Raw genomic sequence first — 20,583 nt, forward strand, 5'->3', positions numbered from 1 at the left:
GTTCAAGGTGTTGACTACGATGAGAGTTTCTCACTCGTATCTATGCTTAAGTTTGTCCGAATCATGTTAGCAATTGCCGCATTTTATGAAATCTGGCAAATGGATAAACAAAACTGCATTCCTTAATGGAGTTATTAAAGAAGAGTTGTATATGATGTAACCAGAAGGTTTTGTCGATCCTAAAGGTGTTAACAAAATGTGCAAGCTCCAGCGATCCATCTATGGACTGGTGCAAGCATCTCGAAGTTGGAATATACGCTTTGATGAGTTGATCAAAGCATATAGTTTTATACAGACTTGCGGTGAAGCCTGTATTTACAAAAAAGTGAGTGGGAGCACTACAACATTTCTGATAAGTATATGTGCATGACATATTGTTGATCGAAAATAATGTAGAATTATTCTGCAAAGCATAAAGGAGTTTTTCAAAGAAAGACCTCGGTGAAGCTGCTTACATATTGAGCATCAAGATCTATAGAGATAGATCAAGATGCTTGATAAGTTTTTTCAGTGAGTGCTTACCTTGACAATATTTTGAAGTAGTTCAAAATGGAACAGTCAAAGAAAGAGTTCTTGCCTGTGTTACAAGGTGTGAAATTGAGTAAGACTCAAAGCCCGACCACGGCTGAAGATAGAAAGAGAATGAAAGTCATTCCCTATGCCTCAGCCATAGGTTCTACAAAGTATGCCATGTTGTGTACCAGATCTATTGTATACCCTACCACAGAGTTTGGCAAGGGAGTACAATAGTGATCTAGGAGTAGATCACTGGACAGCGGTCAAAATTATCCTTAGTGGAATAAGGATATGTTTCTCGATTATGGAGGTGACAAAAGGTTCAGCGTAAAGGGTTACGTCGATGCAAGTTTTTGACACTAATCCAGATGATTCTAAGTATCAATCTGGATACATATTGAAAGTGGGAGCTATTAGCTAGAGTAGCTCCGTCCAGAGCATTGTAGACATAGAATTTGCAAAATACTTACGGATCTGAATGTGAAAGACCCGTTGACTAAAATTATCTCACAAGAAAAACATGATCACACCTTAGTACTCTTTGGGTGTTAATCACATAGCGATGTGAACTATATTATTGACTCTAGTAAACCCTTTGGGTGTTGGTCACATGACGATGTGAACTATGGGTGTTAATCACATGGTGATGTGAATTATTGGTGTTAAATCACATGGCGATGTGAACTAGATTATTGACTCTAGTGCAAGTGGGAGACTGAAGGAAATATGCCCTAGAGGCAATAATAAAGTTATTATTTATTTCCTTATTTCATGATAAATATTTATTATCCATGCTAGAATTGTATTAACCGGAAACATAATACATGTGTGAGTACATAGACAAACAGAGTGTCACTAGTATGCCTCTACTTGACTAGCTCGTTGATCAAAGATGGTTATGTTTCCTAGCCATAGACATGAGTTTTCATTTGATTAACGGGGTCACATCATTAGGAGAATGATGTGATTGACTTGACCCATGCCATTAGCTTAGCACTTGATCATTTTAGTTTTATTATGAGTTTATATGTTTTGATGTACCGAAGGTTGTTCGGAGTCCCGGATGTGATCATGGACATGACGAGGAGTCTCGAAATGGTCGAGACATGAAGATTGATATATTGGAAGCCTATGTTTGGATATCGGAAGTGTTCCGGGTGAAATCGGGATTTTACCGGAGTACCTGGAGGTTACCGGAACCCCCTGGGAGGTAAATGGGCCTTAGTGGGCCTTTATGGAGAAGAGGAGAGGCGGCCAGGGCTGGGCCGCGCGCCCCTCCCCCCTAGTCCGAATAGGACAAGGAGAGGGGGGCGGCGCCCCCCTTCCTTCTCTCTCTCTCTCTCTCTCCTCTTTCCCCCTCCCGAATCCTATTCCAACTAGGAAAGGGGGGAGTCCTACTCCCGGTGGGAGTAGGAATCCTCCGGTGCGCCTCTCCCCTTGGCCGGCCGCACCCCCCCCCTTGCTCCTTTATATACGGGGGCAAGGGGGCACCCCATAGAGACAACAATTGATCGTTTGATCTTTTAGCCGTGTGCGGTGCCCCCCTCCACCATAATCCACCTCGATAATATCGTAGCGGTGCTTAGGCGAAGCTGTGCCGGTAGAACATCAACATCGTCACCATGCCGTCATGCTGACGAAACTCTCCCTCAACACTCGGCTGGATCGGAGTTCGAGGGACGTCATCGGGCTGAACGTGTGCTGAACTCGGAGGTGACGTGCGTTCGGTACTTGATCGGTCGGATTGTGAAGACGTACGACTACATCAACCGCGTTGTGCTAACGCTTTCGCTTTCGGTCTACGAGGATACATGGACAACACTCTCCCCTCTCGTTTCTATGCATCACCATGATCTTGTGTGTGCGTAGGAAATTTTTGAAATTACTACGTTCCCCAATAGTCGGTGCTTCTCAATTCATCATCTTTTTCGTTGTTACCCATGCCACCACCACTAGAACTTTGTCTAGGACCATCACCCAAGTTTTCTCCACCTCTACCACCATCATGATTATCCACCCATGCTTGAGGTTTATTGATAGCATCTGTATACAACCACTCACCAAAATTTAAATTCTTTGCCTCATAAATTACAGAGCCACACTCTTTGTACTCAAGTTATCGCGGAATTGGCACAATCTTGCAAGCTTCTCATAGTGGACGATAAATACCTTGCGCTCTTTCCCTAATATAATGCTCACATATTTAGTCAGAGGCTCCCAGATATCTTGATGCATCTCGATCCTCACATAAATCACCATGTTAGTTCCCCGTAATTCCCACCTCTTCTTGGTGAGCTTTTCGATGATCTCTTTGTGATAGTGACCATCCAGAAAGACGGTGGATTTGAAGCCTGATTAACATGTAGATCATCTGAACATCCACCACATGACTAATCCCATCACACTTATGGAGGAGTACTACCCAAAAGCGGAAGATCCCTGAGCCAAGATTCATAATTCTCTTCCAGTCACCAAGGCATGAAGATGAACAAATTCACTCCTAATGGCCAGAAGCCCACCGGCTGTGCAGGGTTCCAAGCGGCACGCATCCCTCTAAAGAATGCCACCCGATTGAATGTCTTCTTCGTGTGTACCCTCGCGAGCGCTAGCTAGCGCACATGATCATTGATCACCAAATCCACCTCATCGATTACTAGATCATCAAACTCCTCTTTATCTAGGTTTAACCTATTGGAATATTAGGCAAATTTATGATTAATTTCTGTAAATAATTCATGACTAGAACAAAAAGTATCATGCAACAATCTAGCATTACTTGTATAAAGGATGTTGGGGTACCCGCCTTCCTAGGTGATACGTCTTCATTGTATATATAATTTATGAAGTATTTATGCCATGTTTACAATATTTTTATATGGTTTTGGTGCACTTTTTTGTGGACTAACTTATTAATCCAGTGCCTAGTGCTAGTTGCAGTTTTTTGCATGTTTTTTGTTTCGCAGAAAAACCATAACAAACAAAGTCCAAACGCGGTAAAATTTTATGGAGAGTTTTTTGGAATATATGTGATGTTTGGGAAAAATAATCGGCACAAGATGGTTCGTGAGAGCCCCACAAGGTAACACGGCGCCCCTACCCCCTGGGCCCACCCTGATGCCTTGTGGGCACTTCGTAGGTCGGTTGGAGCCATTCTTTCTCCGCTAGAAAGATAATTTCCAGATAAAATCCCCTCAAAATTTCAGCCCAATCGGAGTTACGAATCACTAGGAGTATAAGAAACGGTGAAGGGCTCAGGAAACAATCGTGAAAAACAGAAGACAACAAAGAGATCCAATCTAGGGGAGAGCTCCCTCTCTCCCAGAGGGCCAAGGAAGAATAATAAGGAGATCGGGGGGCCTTCCTCCTCTCCTCCAATCGCATTGGGACACCGTCGGGGACATCTTCTCCATCACCATCACCACCAACTTCTCCTCCTTTCTCATGGTGATGTGTGAGTAGTTCATCCTCGAGGCTGAGGGTATGTACGTAGCCATGTGTTCGATCTCTCTCTCTCTCTCGTGTGCTTGATTTGACATGATCTTGATGTATATCATGGACTTTGTTAGTATAGATGAATCACATGGTATTCTTCCCTCTCTACCTTTATTGTGCTGAATTGATTCTTGCTCTTTGAGGTTTCATTATTATTGGATAAAATACTTTGGATTTGAGATCACTTTATTTATGTCTTGCATGTGGATACCTGTGGTGACCATGGGGTATTCTATTGAGTCACTTGATATATGTTTTGGTAATCAGCTTGCGGATTCCCCGAGTGACATTGGGGTAATCTAGGCAAAAAGGTTGATACACGTTTCATCCTACTTTCTCTCATAGAAACTTTGGGGTAATGTTTTCAAGTTATTTGTGTTGGATTGAATATTTGGAAACTGAAATTGTTTGATGCATATCGAATAATTAACTCATGGATACTTGTGGTGAGATTGGAGTATCTAGGTGACATTAGAGTTGATTGATGTATATCATATGGTGTTATTGTAGTACGATCTCTAGGGTTGTTTGTGACACTTATAGGTATGGATCAATAGATTGATTGGAAAGATAACTTTGAGGTGGTTTTCTACCTACAAAAATTTCATCTTATGTTCTCCTCCATTCATAAGAACTTTGGAGTGATTGTTTGCCGCACATTGAGGGATTGTTATATGATTCAATTATGTTAGCACTGTTGAGAGATTGCATTAGCGAAAGTATGAACCCTAGGCCTTGTTTCTAAGCATTGATATACCATTTTGCTCGATGTTTGCTACTTGTTACCTTGATGTTTTTATTTATTAAGATTATAAAAACCCATATCTACTATCCATACTACACTTGTATCACCATCTCTTCGCTGAACTAGTGCACCTATACAATTTACCATTGTATTGGGTGTGTTGGGGACACAAGAGATTTATTGTATTTGATTGTAGGGTTGTTTGAGAGAGACCATATTCATCCTACACCTCTCACGGATTGATAAACCTTAGGTCATCCACGTGAGGGAACTTTGCTACTGTCCTACAAAACTCTGCACTTGGAGGCATAATAGAGTCTACAAGAAGAAAGTTGCAAAGTAGACATAAAACTATTTCTGGCGTCGTTGCCATGGAGGCTGGTGATCACAGAGAAAAAAGATGGTGAAATCATTGCCTCCAGATCAACGCGTTCGTCCATAACATTACTCGATTAATCTGAAGAACAACGGTTCCAAGTTGGCATGCTTTTACATGCAGGAGTTACACGATAATGCTGTGAACTTTTGAAGAAAATATCTCCCTTGTTCTGATTGATGTGAACTCCGACTATCATGGTGACCACGATTGGCACCAAGCTTGAGAAGGACTTGAATGTAGTGTGATAACATCAGTACAACTCTGGACAGGGAGAAGTACTTGAATTAGGAAAATGAGTTCAACAAATGTTGCAGTTGAAAGCCTCAAAGTAAAACTGAAAATATAATTTATTTATATGCAAAAAGATTAATTTGTACAATTTTTCGTTATTGTACAATTTAATACAGCAACTGAGCTACTACATGTGAGTGCTTGACAGTATATCTTTAGATCCTGCCATTAAATCATTTAGTTTCTTGTTTTTAACTAGTTATGTTTACAAAAGAAAACTACAAAAACGGAAATGAAGTTGTGCAAATTTGATTATCTTTATAAGGTCTTTCCTGAAAACATGGAATCAAAAAATTGTGCCAAAGTGTTAGAAGAAGAATTCAATAAAATGTTTGGCATAAAACCTTGAATGGTAAGCATGATCGCAATGTTATTAGTATGTCTTCTTTGAATACCCATGATGCTAATGATATGCAAAGTGAAAAGCTTGGGGATGTTATATTTGATAAAGATGATATTTTTAGTCCCCTGTGTTTTGATGAGCAAATTTATTATGATGATATCATGCCTCCTATTTATGATGATTACAATTATTAAAGTGGGTTTGGAAGAGTGTCAACTCTAGGTAATGATCCCACTATTTTGGAGGGTGTTGAATCTTATTACAATATTGATAAAAGTGGATTTGGAGAGGTCGTAACTTTATTTAGTGATGAATCAACTACTTTGGAAGATGTTTCAATTGATTATGATAACGAACTTGCTATCTATGATGATTATTGTGATGACATAAGAGTAATGATAACCATGAATTTTTTCATCATGATTTTAATGTTCAATTGGAATATGTCAATCAAGTATCCTATGATAGTTATTTCACTGAATTTGCTCCCACTACTATTGATGAGAAGAAATTTGCTTATGTGGAGAGTAATAAAAAAATTATGCTTGTGAATCATGAAAAAATGCTTTCTGTGATAGTTATATTGTTGAATTTGTTCATGATGCTTCTAAAAATTACTTTGATAGAGGAAGATATGCTTATATATATTTCAACAACGTAATGTTTCCTCTATTTATGTTGAAAGTTTTGAAATGATGCTTGTTTTGCCTTCCTATGCTCGTTGATTCTTGCTCCAATAAATTGTTTGCTTATTAAATTCCTATGCATATGAAGTGAGTTAGGCTTGAATGTGTTTGATATATGTTTCATCATGCTCCCTTCATGTTTCAATTCTTTACTTTTATGAGAGCATCATTTAAACTATCAATGCCTAGCTAAAAGGCATTAAAAAGGGCTTGTTGGGTGGCAACCCAGTATTTATCCCTACTGTTTTTGTGAGTTAACATGATTAAGCTACTACAGTAATCATGTTTTGTATCTTGTATTTCAATAATGTGCCAAGTAAAGTGATACGTCTCCAACGTATCTATAATTTATGAAGTATTCATGCCATGTTTACAATAATTTTATATGGTTTTGGTGCACTTTTATATGATTTTCATGGACTAACATATTGGCCTAGTGCCCAGTGCCAGTTGTTGTTTTCTGCTTGTTTTTGGTTTTCCGGAAAATCCATATCAAATGAAGTACAAATGCAGCGAAAAATTTTGACATTTTTTTTCTAGAAGGAAAGGGACCCAAGAGGCTTCGGGGGAGTACTAGAAGACCCACAGGGGCCCCATGAGCCACTTGGGTGCGCCCAGGGGGGTGGTAGCGCCCAAATACCTCGTGGGCCCCCGGGGAACCTCTTCGCGTGATTCCAACTCTGAAAAATTTATAAATAGGGAAACCCCCGAAAGTTAACCTAGAGCTTCGACTCCGTCGCCGCAAGCCTCTGTACCAAAGAGATCCCATCTGGAGCCCTATTTCGGCACCCTGCCGGAGGGGGAAATCATCACCGAAGGCCAACTTCATCATCCCGGTGGTCACCATGACGGTGAGGGTGTGGTTCGCCCTCGGGGCCGAGGGTATGTACCAGTAGCGGCGTGTTTGATCTCTCTCGCTCTCTCTCTCTCTCTCATGTTCTTAATTTGGCATGATCTTGCTGTACCGCAAGCTTTGTTAATATAGTTGGATCATATGATGTTTCTCCCTCTCTATCTTGTTGTGATGAATTGAGTTTTTACCTTTGAGGTTTCACTATTATCGGATTGAATACTTTTAGGATTTGAGAACACTTCATGTATGCCTTGCATGTGGATACCCGTGGTGACAATGGGGTGTTCTATTGATTCACTTGATATATGTTTTGGCAATCAACTTGCGGATTCCCGCGCTGATATTGGGGTAATCTAGGCATAGAGGTTGATGCATGTTTTCTTCCTCCATTCTCCGGTAGAAACCTTGGGGTACTCTTTGAAGTTCTTTGTGTTGGATTGAATATTATGAATCTGAAGTTGTTTGATGCATATCGAATAATCAACTCACGGATATTTGTGGTGATATTGGAGTATATAGGTGACACTAGAGTTGGTTGATGCGTACCATATGATGTTATTTTAGTACAAACTCTAGGGCTGTTTGTGACACTTATAGGGATGGCTCGATAGATTGACCGTAAAAGATAACTTTGAGGTGGTTCCATACCCTACAACAATTTCATCTTATGTTCTCTGCTAGATAAGAACTTTGGAGTGATTCTTTGTCGCACGATGAGGGATTGTTATATAATTCAATTATGTTAGTACCGTTGAGAGATTGCACTAGTGAAAGTATGAACCCTAGGCTTTGTTTTCCGTTTGTGCTCCGTTTTATCACTTGCTACCTTGCTGTTTTTTATTTTCAGATTACAAAAACCTATATCTACCATCCATACTACACTTGTATCACCATCTCTTCGCCAAACTAGTGCACCTATACAATTTGCCATTGTATTGGGTGTGTTGGGGGCACAAGAGATTTCTTGTATTTTATTGCAGGGTTGTTTGAGAAAGACCATGATCATCCTACACCTCCCACAGATTGATAAATCTTAGGTTATCCACTTGAGGGAAAATTGCTACTATGCTACAAAACTCTGCACATGGAGGCCCAACACGAGTCTACAAGAATAAGTTGTGTAATACACATCAAGCTCTTATCTGGTGCCGTTGCCGGGGAGGTGAGTGCGCGAGCGGCAGCGAGCGAGGGAGAGGGCAGCTACAACGCCCCAAACACACCCGCCGGTGGTCGTTACTCCTGGCGGGATCTAGACTGGCCCCACAGATCAATAGTAGTCTTTTCTACGCACTTTGTCCTCATTCACGTGCACCCGGGAGCAACTTCTCGGTCGGTCACTCATCCTAAAACTACTCCAAGCTGAGCACGCTTAACTTTGGAATTCTGTCCGAATGGGCTCCCGGAAAAGAAGGAATTCCTTATAGATATGAGTAGTCTATCATTCCTAATAAGCCAGGCTATCAAAGCAGCGGCGGGCGAGATGCTTACCGCGCACTGATCGATCCTGAGGCCACGCTTCTGACGCCGGTTCTCCGCCGCTCTCTCACAAGGGCAGAGACAGTGTGCGGCGCCTCCGCTTACTCGCCATCAAGTTGCCGAAGCGTGAGGCAAACAAGGAGGCGGCGGCTAAGGCAAAGGCGGCCCGCCATGCGAAGGAGCAGGACCGCCTACTCCGTAGGCTTGCGGGCCAAAGGTGAAGCTCTAACTCCGACCTGACGGGTGGCTCCACCTCCACCTCCGACGACGATGCACCTCCGCACGCCGACGCCTACATGGTGGAGGGGCACAGTCGTGCCGACGACCGGAAGGGGAAGGGACGGGCGAGGAAATGGTGATTTCCTCCGCCCTTCCCCATTTATTTATGTTTTATTTTCTTCTAAGTTTGTAGTGTGCATTTGCACTGTCCAACAATGAACTACGACGAACTGTGGTCCTTTTGTCCAGCGGTGCAATGGTGATCCGGCATGTTGATGGTGTTTATACATAGCGTTGCACGGTTTGGGGTTTTGGATACGAGGGACGTGAATGAGGAAGCTAAAATATGATGCGTGTTTGGTCAATGCCCACAAATGCGGGCTTATAAAGGGCCGGATTTACCAAGTCCAGTTGTAGGTGCTCTAACGATAATAAACAGAAAATAGAAAGAAAAAAACTAAAAATGGAGTATAAAAGGAAAAAAGAAAGGCTGCAATACTTGACTTAAACTTAACTACTCCCTCTCTTCACTTGTGTAAGACGTTTTGGACAGCAGAAATTGAACTGTTTTAGGTGTTGTCTTAAATGTTTAAAACGTCTTATAAAAGTGAATGGAGAGAGTAAGCCTAAAGTCGACTAATGATTTAGCAAAACCGTTTGAAATTCGAACGAGAGGGCGTAGACCGGTCAATAGACCAAATTAATGGTATTTCCCGAAACAGGCATGTGTGACTGTCGCAGTGGATAAAGAGGCCAGAAAGAGAGAGGGGGGGCAGAAACCACCCCTGTGCTGTACTGGTTCGGAAGGAGTCACTTCCTATTCGCCGGAAATCGTCTCCTCTCTTTTTCTCCGGCCGCGTCTGCAACTCCACCTCAATGGCGACCGCCACCAACCCTCATCTCGCGCCCCCGCCGCCGGATCTGGCAATAGGTAAACTACTTGTTCTTGCTTTCTTGCAGTATTTGCGACCTGCTGCCGTCGATCATCACGGGCCACGAACACCGTTGCGCCATGGCCGAGCAGCGGCAAGGGCTGCAGGGGACGAGAGGCGAGGGTCAACATGTGGTGGGGAACCGGCCGGCCGCTGGCCGACTGGCGGCCTTTGCAACATTGTCTCTTCTCGAACGCCGCCGCCGGCGATTACCTAAAGTTGTCGTCTTTACGGCCCCGGTCATTAGCAATTGCTCGCGCCGGTCTCATGTGGTGGGAACCGTCGGCGATTTTCTCGCCTAAAGTTGTCGACTTTACGACCCCGGCCATTAGCAGCTGCTCCTGCTCGCCGCCGGCCTCGCCGCGCGCCGAGTTTGGACCGAGCGTCATGTCAAATCGACTGTCGTCTACAGAGCAGTAAGGGGGCTTGAGCTAGGCAAAGGCTCATCCCCAACAGCACAGCACGACTAGGGGGCCAACTCCATGTCCCTTTAGCTGTAGTGTTCTATTGGTACTACGAGTAGTATAAACTGGGTACTCTGCTCTCTCACAAGTGCAGAGGAGAAACACACTCACATCAGTACAGTTTAGATGAAGGCATGTCTACCGTCCATATGAAGATCAGTGAGATTATTTTTGGCATTATCTTGTTGAAAATTGATTCAATTTCCTGCTACTGGGTCAGCAAATTTATCGTGAATTTTGACGTTGATTGTCCCCTATGTTTGTTGTTATGTATGTATGTATAAAATGAAGTAAAACTCTAGTGATACTGATCCCCAAGATCTAAGTGTCCTTTGTTTACTGCAGTCTACTACAACAGCTGAATGCTTAATTAACAATTCACTTTGTTTTACATCAGTTCAAGCCATTAAGGATTTTTATCGCAATTCGGGGACAATCGAAGAGAACATTACATTGCTAGGCTATGATGAGAAGCCTATGGATTTCGACAACAGTGAAATGAAGTTCTTCAAGTGCTCGTACAAAGTTGGGCCCATCAAATTCAACAGGTTTATCAAGAGGGGTGTTACAAGTTCGAAGGATTGGGCTTCAGACTACCATTTTGTCAGAGCTTTGGCACATCCTGCTGCTATCCAAGTTGAAAATTACGTCAATTCAGAGTGTGTGATCATCTCTGAAGTGGATGGGTCCTTCAGCAAATGGTTGAACAAAAGGAAACCCATTGAACTGTTCGCTGATGGCACCATGCTGCCCATCCTCAGAAATATGACCATGTACGTTTTGCTTTACACTCTGCAACATATGCCCTCTGTTTTTTCACACAGTTTTTAACTTTCTTCTTGTTGTCCTATGTAGCCAACTTGCAAGTCTGGTGAAAAGTATTCTTGCTAAGGAAGTATCCCCGAGGTATCGTTGCAAAGGAAGAATTCTCAATGAAAGAGCTATACGTCAAGCTGCTTCCTGATAAGACACCAAAGCTACAGGTGCTGATACTTAAGGGTAAGTGTCTTCTTACAACAGAAAACCCCTATACGCATGGATGTTTGGCACCTGAGCTCTCATGAAACAGTTTACTCATGTGCACCTTGTTATGAAAAGTCGTGGATTTATGTTTGAAACAACTCTAAGATGTACACCTGAATATTTTGTGCTACGCAAAATAATTAAATCGGTGCAACCTGAACGATGGATAGTATGCTTGCTATTCAAAACATGCGCATTTTGCTCTTTTTGTTAGGACACATATGGTCATTTTGATACTAGGCTCTGTAACAAAGCTTTTCTGACATTGGCCTTTTGTAGGATGCATATAGTCATGTTTTAGCACCAAATTGTGTACAGGTACATTTTGTAGTATTGCCACAGCCCATGTTTTTTTACAGTTCCTGCACAGTTCTTATAGCGGAAAAGGTGTGGGGGAATTATTGGAGTAGATCCAAATAGGTGCAGATGTGCATTTTCCATGTGCAAGTACTATATGCACTTGCATTGGGTTTGTACAGCTAAATGCTGTCCTGTGCAGAGGAAGACAAGGATGAACATATAATAAAACTGTATACATTTGCACAAAAATTGGTAATGTGCATATAATACCCAAATATTTTGATGAGTGAATTTTTGTTACGATGCAAAAGAAAAGAAAACTCATGTGGGTGCAGGGTTTGTTCAAGTGCCCTTTTATAAAGTTATATTATACAATGATACTACAAGTACTAGCAAATTTCATTTTTGCTTTATTTTCTTGGTTTATCATAGTTGAAGACGTCAGCATTCCGGCTCATGCGGTGCGGGCTTGGGCAAGTGTAAGGAAGATTGTTACAGAGTGCTTTGAATGCCACGGTGTCACTCCAAGCAAGGGCAGTGAAGACTTCATATCATGTATTGGGATTCTGACAGAAAACACCCAAGCTCTTTTGGAGGGCCACCCGGATCAGTGGGACAATCCGAAGAAAGGCGAGTTTCTCATGGAATCCTATGCGTACTCCCAGCAAGTGTCCGGTAGGATCAACAGGTCGGGATTGACGTGGCCTCTGGAAGCAGGCGGACAAACTCCGTGGCTGCTGTCGCAGTTAATTCGTCGGAGTCAAGAGAAGAAGGTGACTTACGACAAGGACTTTCCGAATGACTATGTGAAACTATGCAGGCACAGCTACAAGCACTTCAACAAACTGCCAAACTATATTAAGGTGCGCAATTCAAATTGTATTCATGTGTCCGCGCCTCTGTATTCATTTAAACTGAAGTATTTACAATGTTAACTATACTATCCAAATGGTGAACAAAGTCCTCTTTAAGTTGAAGTAGGAGCTTGAGTGACAAGATTAAATATTAATAATTCAGTTGATTGTTGTTTTGTTGCAGCAAAGGCTTGGAGGGAATACGGATGGACTCATCCGTCAGATCGAAAAGTGGTCACCTGGTATCTGGCATATCCTCTATGTGGCACTTCACGAGCCCTATAAGTAGAAGTTGCCTTACTCACGAGGTCTTGAAACTGTTATTGTGTGAAAAAAGTCCATTTTACTACCCTGAATAAAGTGGGTGGTTCACTTTACCCCTTGATCTATTTTTCCGCTTCTTTTACCCGCAAACAAACCCAAACCGGACAAAACACCCCCCGGCTGGTTTTTCTCCACCCGCTGCTGATGTGGCACTAGTCAACGGCGGTTTTGACCTAGGTGGGGCCCCCTTGTCAGGTCTCTCTCTCTCACACACACCAATCGAACGGCAGGCGGCGGTCGTCACCGGCGATTGTGAGCGGCGGGGAGCACATCCTCGCAACGGCGAGAGCCACGGCCACACCGAGCTCCCACAGCGCGAGCGCCTGCTAGGCCCCGCCGAGGCAGACGGCGCGGGAGGACGGCCTGAGGAGACCGTCGGCGAGGTGCCGCCCGAGCACCTCGGCGTGGAAATCCACCACCTCGCGCCACTCGCGGCTGCGCCACGCCTCCGGCGACCCCGCGACCTGGGCGTGGGTCCTCCTCCCGACGACCGCGGTGACAGGGAGCTCGGCTCCGCACCCCCTCCCTGGTCGTGCCCCTCCGTCGCCCTCGCGTGTGCGTCACCGTGCCCGCCTGCTGCCGCTCGTGCGTGCCCGTTGCTGCCGCTACTGTCACTGACCGCTGCCGTCTCTGCTCTAGCCGCTGTTGTTGACTCCAGCTGCCGCCTCTGCTCTAGCCGCTGCTGTTGACTCCCGCTGCGGCCGCTTGCCATTGCCAACCGCGACCTTCCGTGGCCTCGCCTCTCCATGCCGCTGCTCTCCGGTCGTCGTTCGCCCGCGCCGGCTGCTGTTCGGGGCTGCGTCGGTGCTCGCTGAACTTGGCATGCGCTCCTCTTCCCTCGCACCCGCGCCTAACTGTGTCGGCCCGCACCCGCCACTGCCTGCCCTTGCCTACTTCGCCCAGCTCCCCCCTCCCCCCCGCTCGCCACTCCTCCAGCCGGTCGGCCTCGTCGCGCCCTGGCCTTGGCCACAGGCTGCGTGCGGGCTGAGTGGCCGCCGGCCCAACCTCAATTAGAGAGAGAGAGAGAAAGAGAGAGAGAGAGAGAGAGAGAGAGAGAGAGAGAGAAACCTGACAAGGGGGCCCCCACCCATGTCAAAACCGCCGTTGACTAGTGCCATATCAGTAGCGGGTGGAGAAAAACCAGCCGGGGGGTGTTTTGTCCAGTTTGGGTTTGTTTGGGGGGTAAATGAAGCGGAAAAATAGATCAGGGGGTAAAGTGAACCACCCACTTTATTCAGGTTAGAAAAATTGACTTTTTTTATTGTGTTATTTATCTTGACATGGTTTTCCCTAATTTCTGTGATGATAAAAATTTATGTACTCACTCTTGTTTTTGTTTCATGTATGCATACAGGATGTGTGGTAGCTGACCAAGAAGCATTGTCTAGCGTGTGTGTGCTGCTGAATGCAATAAAAAAACTATTAAAGAGCTTAACTAATTAGCATTCTCTCTCTTTCCCTCCCTCCCCGGTGGTTGTCACAAACTAGTCAGTGTTATCTAAGTATCAATGAATATATTGGTGTTGCGGCTGAGCTGACTAATATCTGTTCTTTAAAGTCCCTCCCTTCCTCCTCCCGGCACTGATTGGTTGATTCGCAGTTTTTCCTTTTTCTTACTGTTGATTGAAAATGAAATGAAGTCTCAGTTGTCTCAATTCGATTACAAGAGCTACGTACTATTGTTGTAGGAAGTTGGAACTAGAGTAGCGCATCAGGATAGGTTGACATGTATTGTGCTTGTTCCGCTGTCCAACTCCATATATTGATCTGAACGCTCTTTATTTCATAGAGGAAGTACTTACTACTACTTCAATAACATGACATGATCGCGGCATACAAGCGTTAATTAAGCCTCAAGTTATATTGTGTTGTATTCAGAGGTGCAGCATTGCTGATGTGAGGTTTTTCTTTTATCGAAACGCGGGCAAAGATTTGCCTCATTCATTAATTAAGCATAAAAGAGTTGTCTGGTTAATTAACAAAAACGAGGCTATAACTGTCACAAACCACCGAGCGACACAACGTGATACCCCACACACCTCAACAAGGAGCGTCTCGTCAAGATACATCATCGTCACTTCTCCCCACCAGGTGTCACCGCACTCCCAAATCTCCAAGGAAGCGACTCCGACTTCACCAAAGATGAGCGTCGACCCAACCCTCAAAGTAGAGGCCATGCAGAAACACAAGCAGCCCCATGCCAACCTCAACCACCTGCACCGAGGGCAACGCAGCAGCTCTGACTCTGATGAAGGGCTCCGGAGAAGAACTAAGCAAGGATGGTGCTAGGAAGACCACCTACTGCATGTCATCGTCGAAACTAAGCAAGGTTGGCACCGCAAAGGCCACCGAGCAGACTGTTAGAGTTATAATATAAGTCATGTATCCCTTTGTATTTATCCTGTTGTATAAGGGGTTTCCTGCATATGTTTCACACCTGTACATGTATATATATCGGCCTATGGCCTCATGGGAATACAAGTTGCATATTTCCTAACATGGTATTAGAGCTAGGTCAATTTTTTTGCACGCTGCAACTCGTGCTGTTGATCCACCTCGCTGTGGCCGCCGCGACTAGCCTATCTGTGGCCGCCGCTCCTTTTTCTCTATCGCTGCTGCCTCTCTGCGCCTGCCGATCCCCCCGCAGGTCAATCCCAGTCGGCGCGTGTCCCCTCGTCCAGCCCGCTCGTGATCCATCCCAGCCAGCGCGCAGGTCAATCCCACACGCTCCTCTGGCCCCGATCGAGCCGACCGACTGCTGCTGATCTCCGCCGCCAGGAGTGCCGCCCGTCGCCGATCTTCGCTTTCCTCGCGCCCTCGTGCCCTCGTCAGATTCTGCCGCCAGCCGCCGTTCCGTTTCATCCGCTCCTGTGATTCAGATCGAAGTTGCCACCTTCCGTCAGTCCAGATCAAGCAGCCGCCGCTCCAGTCTTCCTGTCGCACGCAAGCTGCTGCAGATCGAGACTCACGATGTCTCAGTCCTCGGGTTATGTTGCTGTCCCTCGCTGTCCGGTGATCTTCGATGGTACTAACTACACTGAGTTCACTGGCTTCATGCGCATTCACATGCGTGGCATCCGTCTCTGGGGTGTTCTTTCTGGCGAGGTCTGCTGTCCGCCACGTCTGGTTCCTCCGGTGGCTCCTATTCCGCCGACTCCACCGGTTCTTCCTCCGGATGCTAATCAGGCCGCCAAGGATGCGGCTAAGCTTGCTGATGAGGCTGCTGATCATGCTTATGATGAGAGGATTTTGGCTTATGAGGAGGCTCTTCAGACGTATCATGGTGCTCTGTTTGTTTACACCCAGTGGCTTGATGATGATGCTCGTGCTGCAGCTGTTCTCACTGCTAGTGTTCTGCCTCAGTTTGCTTCTAAGTTTCTGGGTCTTCCTACTGTCTTTGAGATGTGGACCCGTCTTCGTCAGCGCTATCAGCCCTCTGGCGATGCCTTATACCTTTCTGTGGTCCGTCAGGAGCATGCTCTTCAGCAGGGTGACTCTACTGTTGATGACTTCTATGCACAGAGTTCTGCTATCTGGCGCCAGCTTGATTCTCTCCGCAGTGCTGGTTGTCGTACCTGCCCCTGTTGCCAGGCTGTCCAGGCCAATTTGGAGTTTCATCGCGTCTATGAGTTCCTGTCTCGGCTCCGTAAGGAGTTTGAGCCCCGGCGTGCTCAGTTGTTTGCTCGTGGCCGTATTTCTCTCATGGAGGCGCTTTTTGAGATTCGTGCTGAGGAGACTCGCTTACGTGGTGCTGGTTAGCTGGAGGTTCCCTCTGTGCTCGCTACTCGTGCTCCTACGCCACCTGCTGCACCGACCCCTTCTCGCTCGAGTGGTCCGCCGCTCTTGCCCACTCCTTCTGGAGGCTCAGGTCGCCCCCGTCCACATTGCAACTATTGCAACAATGATGGTCATCTTGAGTCTCAGTGCTACACGAAGAAGAAACACCTGCGCAAGGCGCGATCATCATCTTCAGGGACTTCGTCATCTACCTCGACAACTTCAGCCATTGCTTTGACTGACCAAGATATTCTGAGACTTAAGCGTCTGCTCGCGGCTTCAGGTTCTTCCTCGACGGGTACTGCTGGTTCTGTGACTGATGCTTCCCGCACTGAGCAATCACCCTCTACACAGTTAGGTACATCCCCATGGGTTCTGGACTCTGGAGCTTCTTTTCATATGGCTTCTCATTCTTCCACTTTGTCCTCTCTTCGATCACTGGATTCTCCTGTTCATGTCTTCACTGCCGATGGTACTCCACTTTCTGTTGCTAGTAGAGGCAATCTTACCACTCCTTCTTATTCTGTTCCTGATGTTGCTCATGTTCCTCGACTTACCATGAATCTGTTTTTTGCTGGTCAACTTACTGATTCTGGTTGTCGCGTCATCCTTGACGTTGACTCTTGTTCTGTCCAGGACCGTCGCACGCACACTCTGGTTGGGGCTGGCCCTCGCCGCCGTGATTCTCAGGGTCTTTGGGAGTTGGACTGGCTTCATGTTCCTTCCGCTGCCACCACCATCGCCAGTTCTTCCGCTTCTGTCGCCTCCGTTACTGGTTCCTTCCAGCAGTGGCATCATCGACTTGGTCATCTGTGTGGTTCTCGGTTGTCTTCTTTAGTTCGTCGAGGTCTTCTGGGGTCTGTCTCAGGAGATGTCTCTTTAGAGTGTCAGCATTGTCGTCTTGGCAAGCAGATTCAGTTACCATATTCACATAGTGAGTCAGTGTCCAAGCGTCCTTTCGATTTAGTCCATTCTGATGTATGGGGACCGGCCCCTTTCGCTTCGAAAGGTGGCCATAAATACTATATTATTTTCATAGATGATTTCTCTCGTTACACATGGCTTTATTTCATGACTTCTCGTTCTGAGGTGTTGTCTATTTATAAGCATTTTGTTGCCATGGTTCATACTCAGTTCTCTTCACCCATTCGTGTTTTTCGTGCTGACTCCGCTGGCGAGTATATCTCTAAGATGTTGCGTGGTGTTCTTGCTGAGCAAGGGACTCTCTCTCAATTCTCTTGTCCTGGTGCTCATTCTCAGAATGGTGTGGCTGAGCGAAAGCATCGACATCTTCTTGAGACGGATCGTGCATTGATGATTGCTGCCTCTCTCCCGCCTCATTTTTGGGCTGAGGCCGTCTCCACATCCACCTATTTTATCAATATACAGCCTTCCGCTGCTCTACAGGGTGGTGTTCCTTTCGAGCGACTTTTTGATCGTTCTCCCGATTATTCGATGCTTCGCTCGTTTGGTTGTGTTTGCTATGTTCTTCTTGCCCCTCGCGAACGCACCAAACTGACCGCTCAGTCTATTGAGTGTGTCTTCTTAGGCTACAGTGATGAGCATAAGGGCTATCGTTGTTGGGATCCTATCGGTCGTCGGATGCGTATCTCTCGAGACGTGACTTTTGATGAGTCTTGTCCCTTCTACCCACGCCCATCTTCCTCGACTTTTTCAGTGCATGATATCTCTTTCCTCACTTTTCCTGACTCACCTATCACCCCCGTCGAGCCTGTACCTCTCCGTTCCACTTCCTCTCCTTCTCCACCTCTAGTTGATTTGCAGCCACCATCCTCCCCGGTCTCCTCGCCTAGCATGTCACCGGGTTCTCCACCTTCATCTCCGGTGACTTCCTCCCCGGTCTCCTCTCCCAGCATGTCACCGGATTCTACACCTTCATCTCCGGTGACTTCTTCGTCGCCACCCCCCGATTCTACCTTGACGATTCCTCCTTCTATTATTCCATCTTTTCCTCAGCATTACACTCGTCGTCCACGACCAGTCGATGCCTCTGTGGATGAGTCGTCATCTTCCTCTCAGCCTACTTATGGCTTGCGTTCTCGTCCTCGTCCGCCTGTTGATCGCTTTGGATTTCCCACCGCTGGTGCTGCTGTTCTTGAGCCGACTTCTTACCGTCAGGCTGTTGTTCATCCTGAATGGCAGTTTGCGATGGCAGAGGAGATTGCTGCTCTTGAACGCACTGGTACCTGGGATCTTGTTTCTCTTCCTCCCGGAGTCCGTCCGATCACTTGTAAGTGGGTCTACAAGGTTAAGACTCGCTCCGATGGTTCTCTTGAGCGTCACAAAGCTCGTCTTGTGGCTCGTGGTTTTCAGCAGGAGCACGGTCGTGATTATGACGAGACTTTTGCTCCTGTGGCCCATATTATCACTGTTCGTACACTTCTTGCCGTTGCCTCTGCACGCCACTGGTCTATATCTCAGCTTGATGTTAAGAATGCCTTTCTTAATGGTGAGCTGCGTGAGGAGGTGTACATGCAGCCACCACCTGGGTATTCTGTTCCTGATGGCATGGTATGTCGTCTTCGTCGCTCTCTCTATGGCCTTAAGCAAGCCCCCCGCGCCTGGTTTGAGCGCTTTGCCTCTGTGATCACTGCTGCTGGTTTTTCAGCAAGTGCTCATGATCCAGCATTGTTTATTCACCTTTCTCCTCGTGGTCGGACTCTTCTTCTTCTCTATGTTGATGACATGATCATCACGGAGGATGACCCCGAGTATATTGCCTTTGTAAAGGCCCGTCTTAGTGAGCAGTTTCTTATGTATGATCTTGGACCTCTTCGCTACTTTCTTGGGATTGAAGTCTCTTCTACCTCTGATGGCTTTTTTATATCCCAGGAAAAGTATATCTAGGATCTTCTTGCTCGTGCTGCTCTTACTGACGAGCGCGTTGTTGAGACTCCTATGGAGCTCAATGTTCACCTCCGTGCTACTGATGGTGATCCTCTCCCTGACCCGACGCGTTATCGTCATCTTGTTGGCAGTCTTGTCTATCTAGCTGTCACTCGTCCGGACATCTCTTATCCGGTTCATATTCTGAGTCAGTTTGTCTCTGCTCCCACCTCGGTTCACTATAGTCATCTCCTTCGTATTCTCCGATATCTTCGAGGCACGATCTCTCACCGTCTATTCTTTCCTCGCTCCAGTTCTTTACAGCTTGAGGCCTATTCGGATGCTACGTGGGCTAGTGATCCTTCAGATCGCCGTTCATGTTCTGCTTACTGTGTTTTTCTTGGTGGTTCTCTCATTGCCTGGAAGACGAAGAAACAGCTTGCAGTTTCCCGTTCGAGTGCCGAGGCTGAGTTGCGAGCAATGGCTCTTTTGACGGCAGAGGTGACTTGGTTACGGTGGTTACTTCAGGATTTTGGTGTTTCTGTCACTACACCAACTCTGCTCTTATCTGACAGTACAGGTGCTATCAGCATTGCGCGCGATCCTGTGAAGCATGAGCTCACCAAGCATATTGGTGTTGATGCTTTCTATGTGCACGCTGGTGTGCAGGATCAGGTTATTGCTCTTCAGTATGTGCCTTCCGAGTTACAGTTGGCGGATTTCCTGACGAAGGCCCAGACTAGAGCACAACATGGCTTTTATCTCTCCAAACTCAGTGTTGTTCATCCATCATGAGTTTGAAGGGGGGTGTTAGAGTTATAATATAAGTCATGTACCCCTTTGTATTTATCCTGTTGTATAAGGGGTTTCCTGCATATGTTCCACACCTGTACATGTATATATATCGGCCTATGGCCTCATGGGAATACAAGTTGCATATTTCCTAACACAGACGACCTACTGCATGTCATCGTCGCCACAAGAAGAGCTGACTACCGCAATCATTGTTGCACCTCCAACATCGTTGGTTGGCTGGTTGGTTGTTTGGAACAGAAAGCAGCT

General features: G+C 45.9%; 1 protein-coding gene and 1 long non-coding RNA gene across 2 annotated transcripts; both read left to right on the forward strand.

Annotated features, from left to right (window-relative positions):
* The first annotated feature begins 410 nt into the window (after positions 1 to 410).
* On the forward strand, positions 411 to 20,475 carry LOC125524390. The gene is made up of 4 exons (XR_007290724.1): positions 411 to 420; positions 11,395 to 11,399; positions 18,983 to 18,985; positions 20,325 to 20,475. It is a non-coding gene; the product is annotated as an uncharacterized LOC125524390 (long non-coding RNA).
* LOC125524389 lies at positions 10,799 to 11,388 on the forward strand. The gene is made up of 2 exons (XM_048689446.1): positions 10,799 to 11,169; positions 11,252 to 11,388. Exons 1-2 carry the CDS (start codon positions 10,874 to 10,876, stop codon positions 11,358 to 11,360), a joined length of 405 nt encoding a protein of 134 aa, XP_048545403.1. The 5' UTR covers positions 10,799 to 10,873; the 3' UTR covers positions 11,361 to 11,388.
* Positions 20,476 to 20,583: the final 108 nt, after the last annotated feature.

The sequence above is a fragment of the Triticum urartu genome, chromosome 7, assembly GCF_003073215.2.
Source record: "Triticum urartu cultivar G1812 chromosome 7, Tu2.1, whole genome shotgun sequence".
NCBI lineage: Eukaryota > Viridiplantae > Streptophyta > Magnoliopsida > Poales > Poaceae > Triticum > Triticum urartu.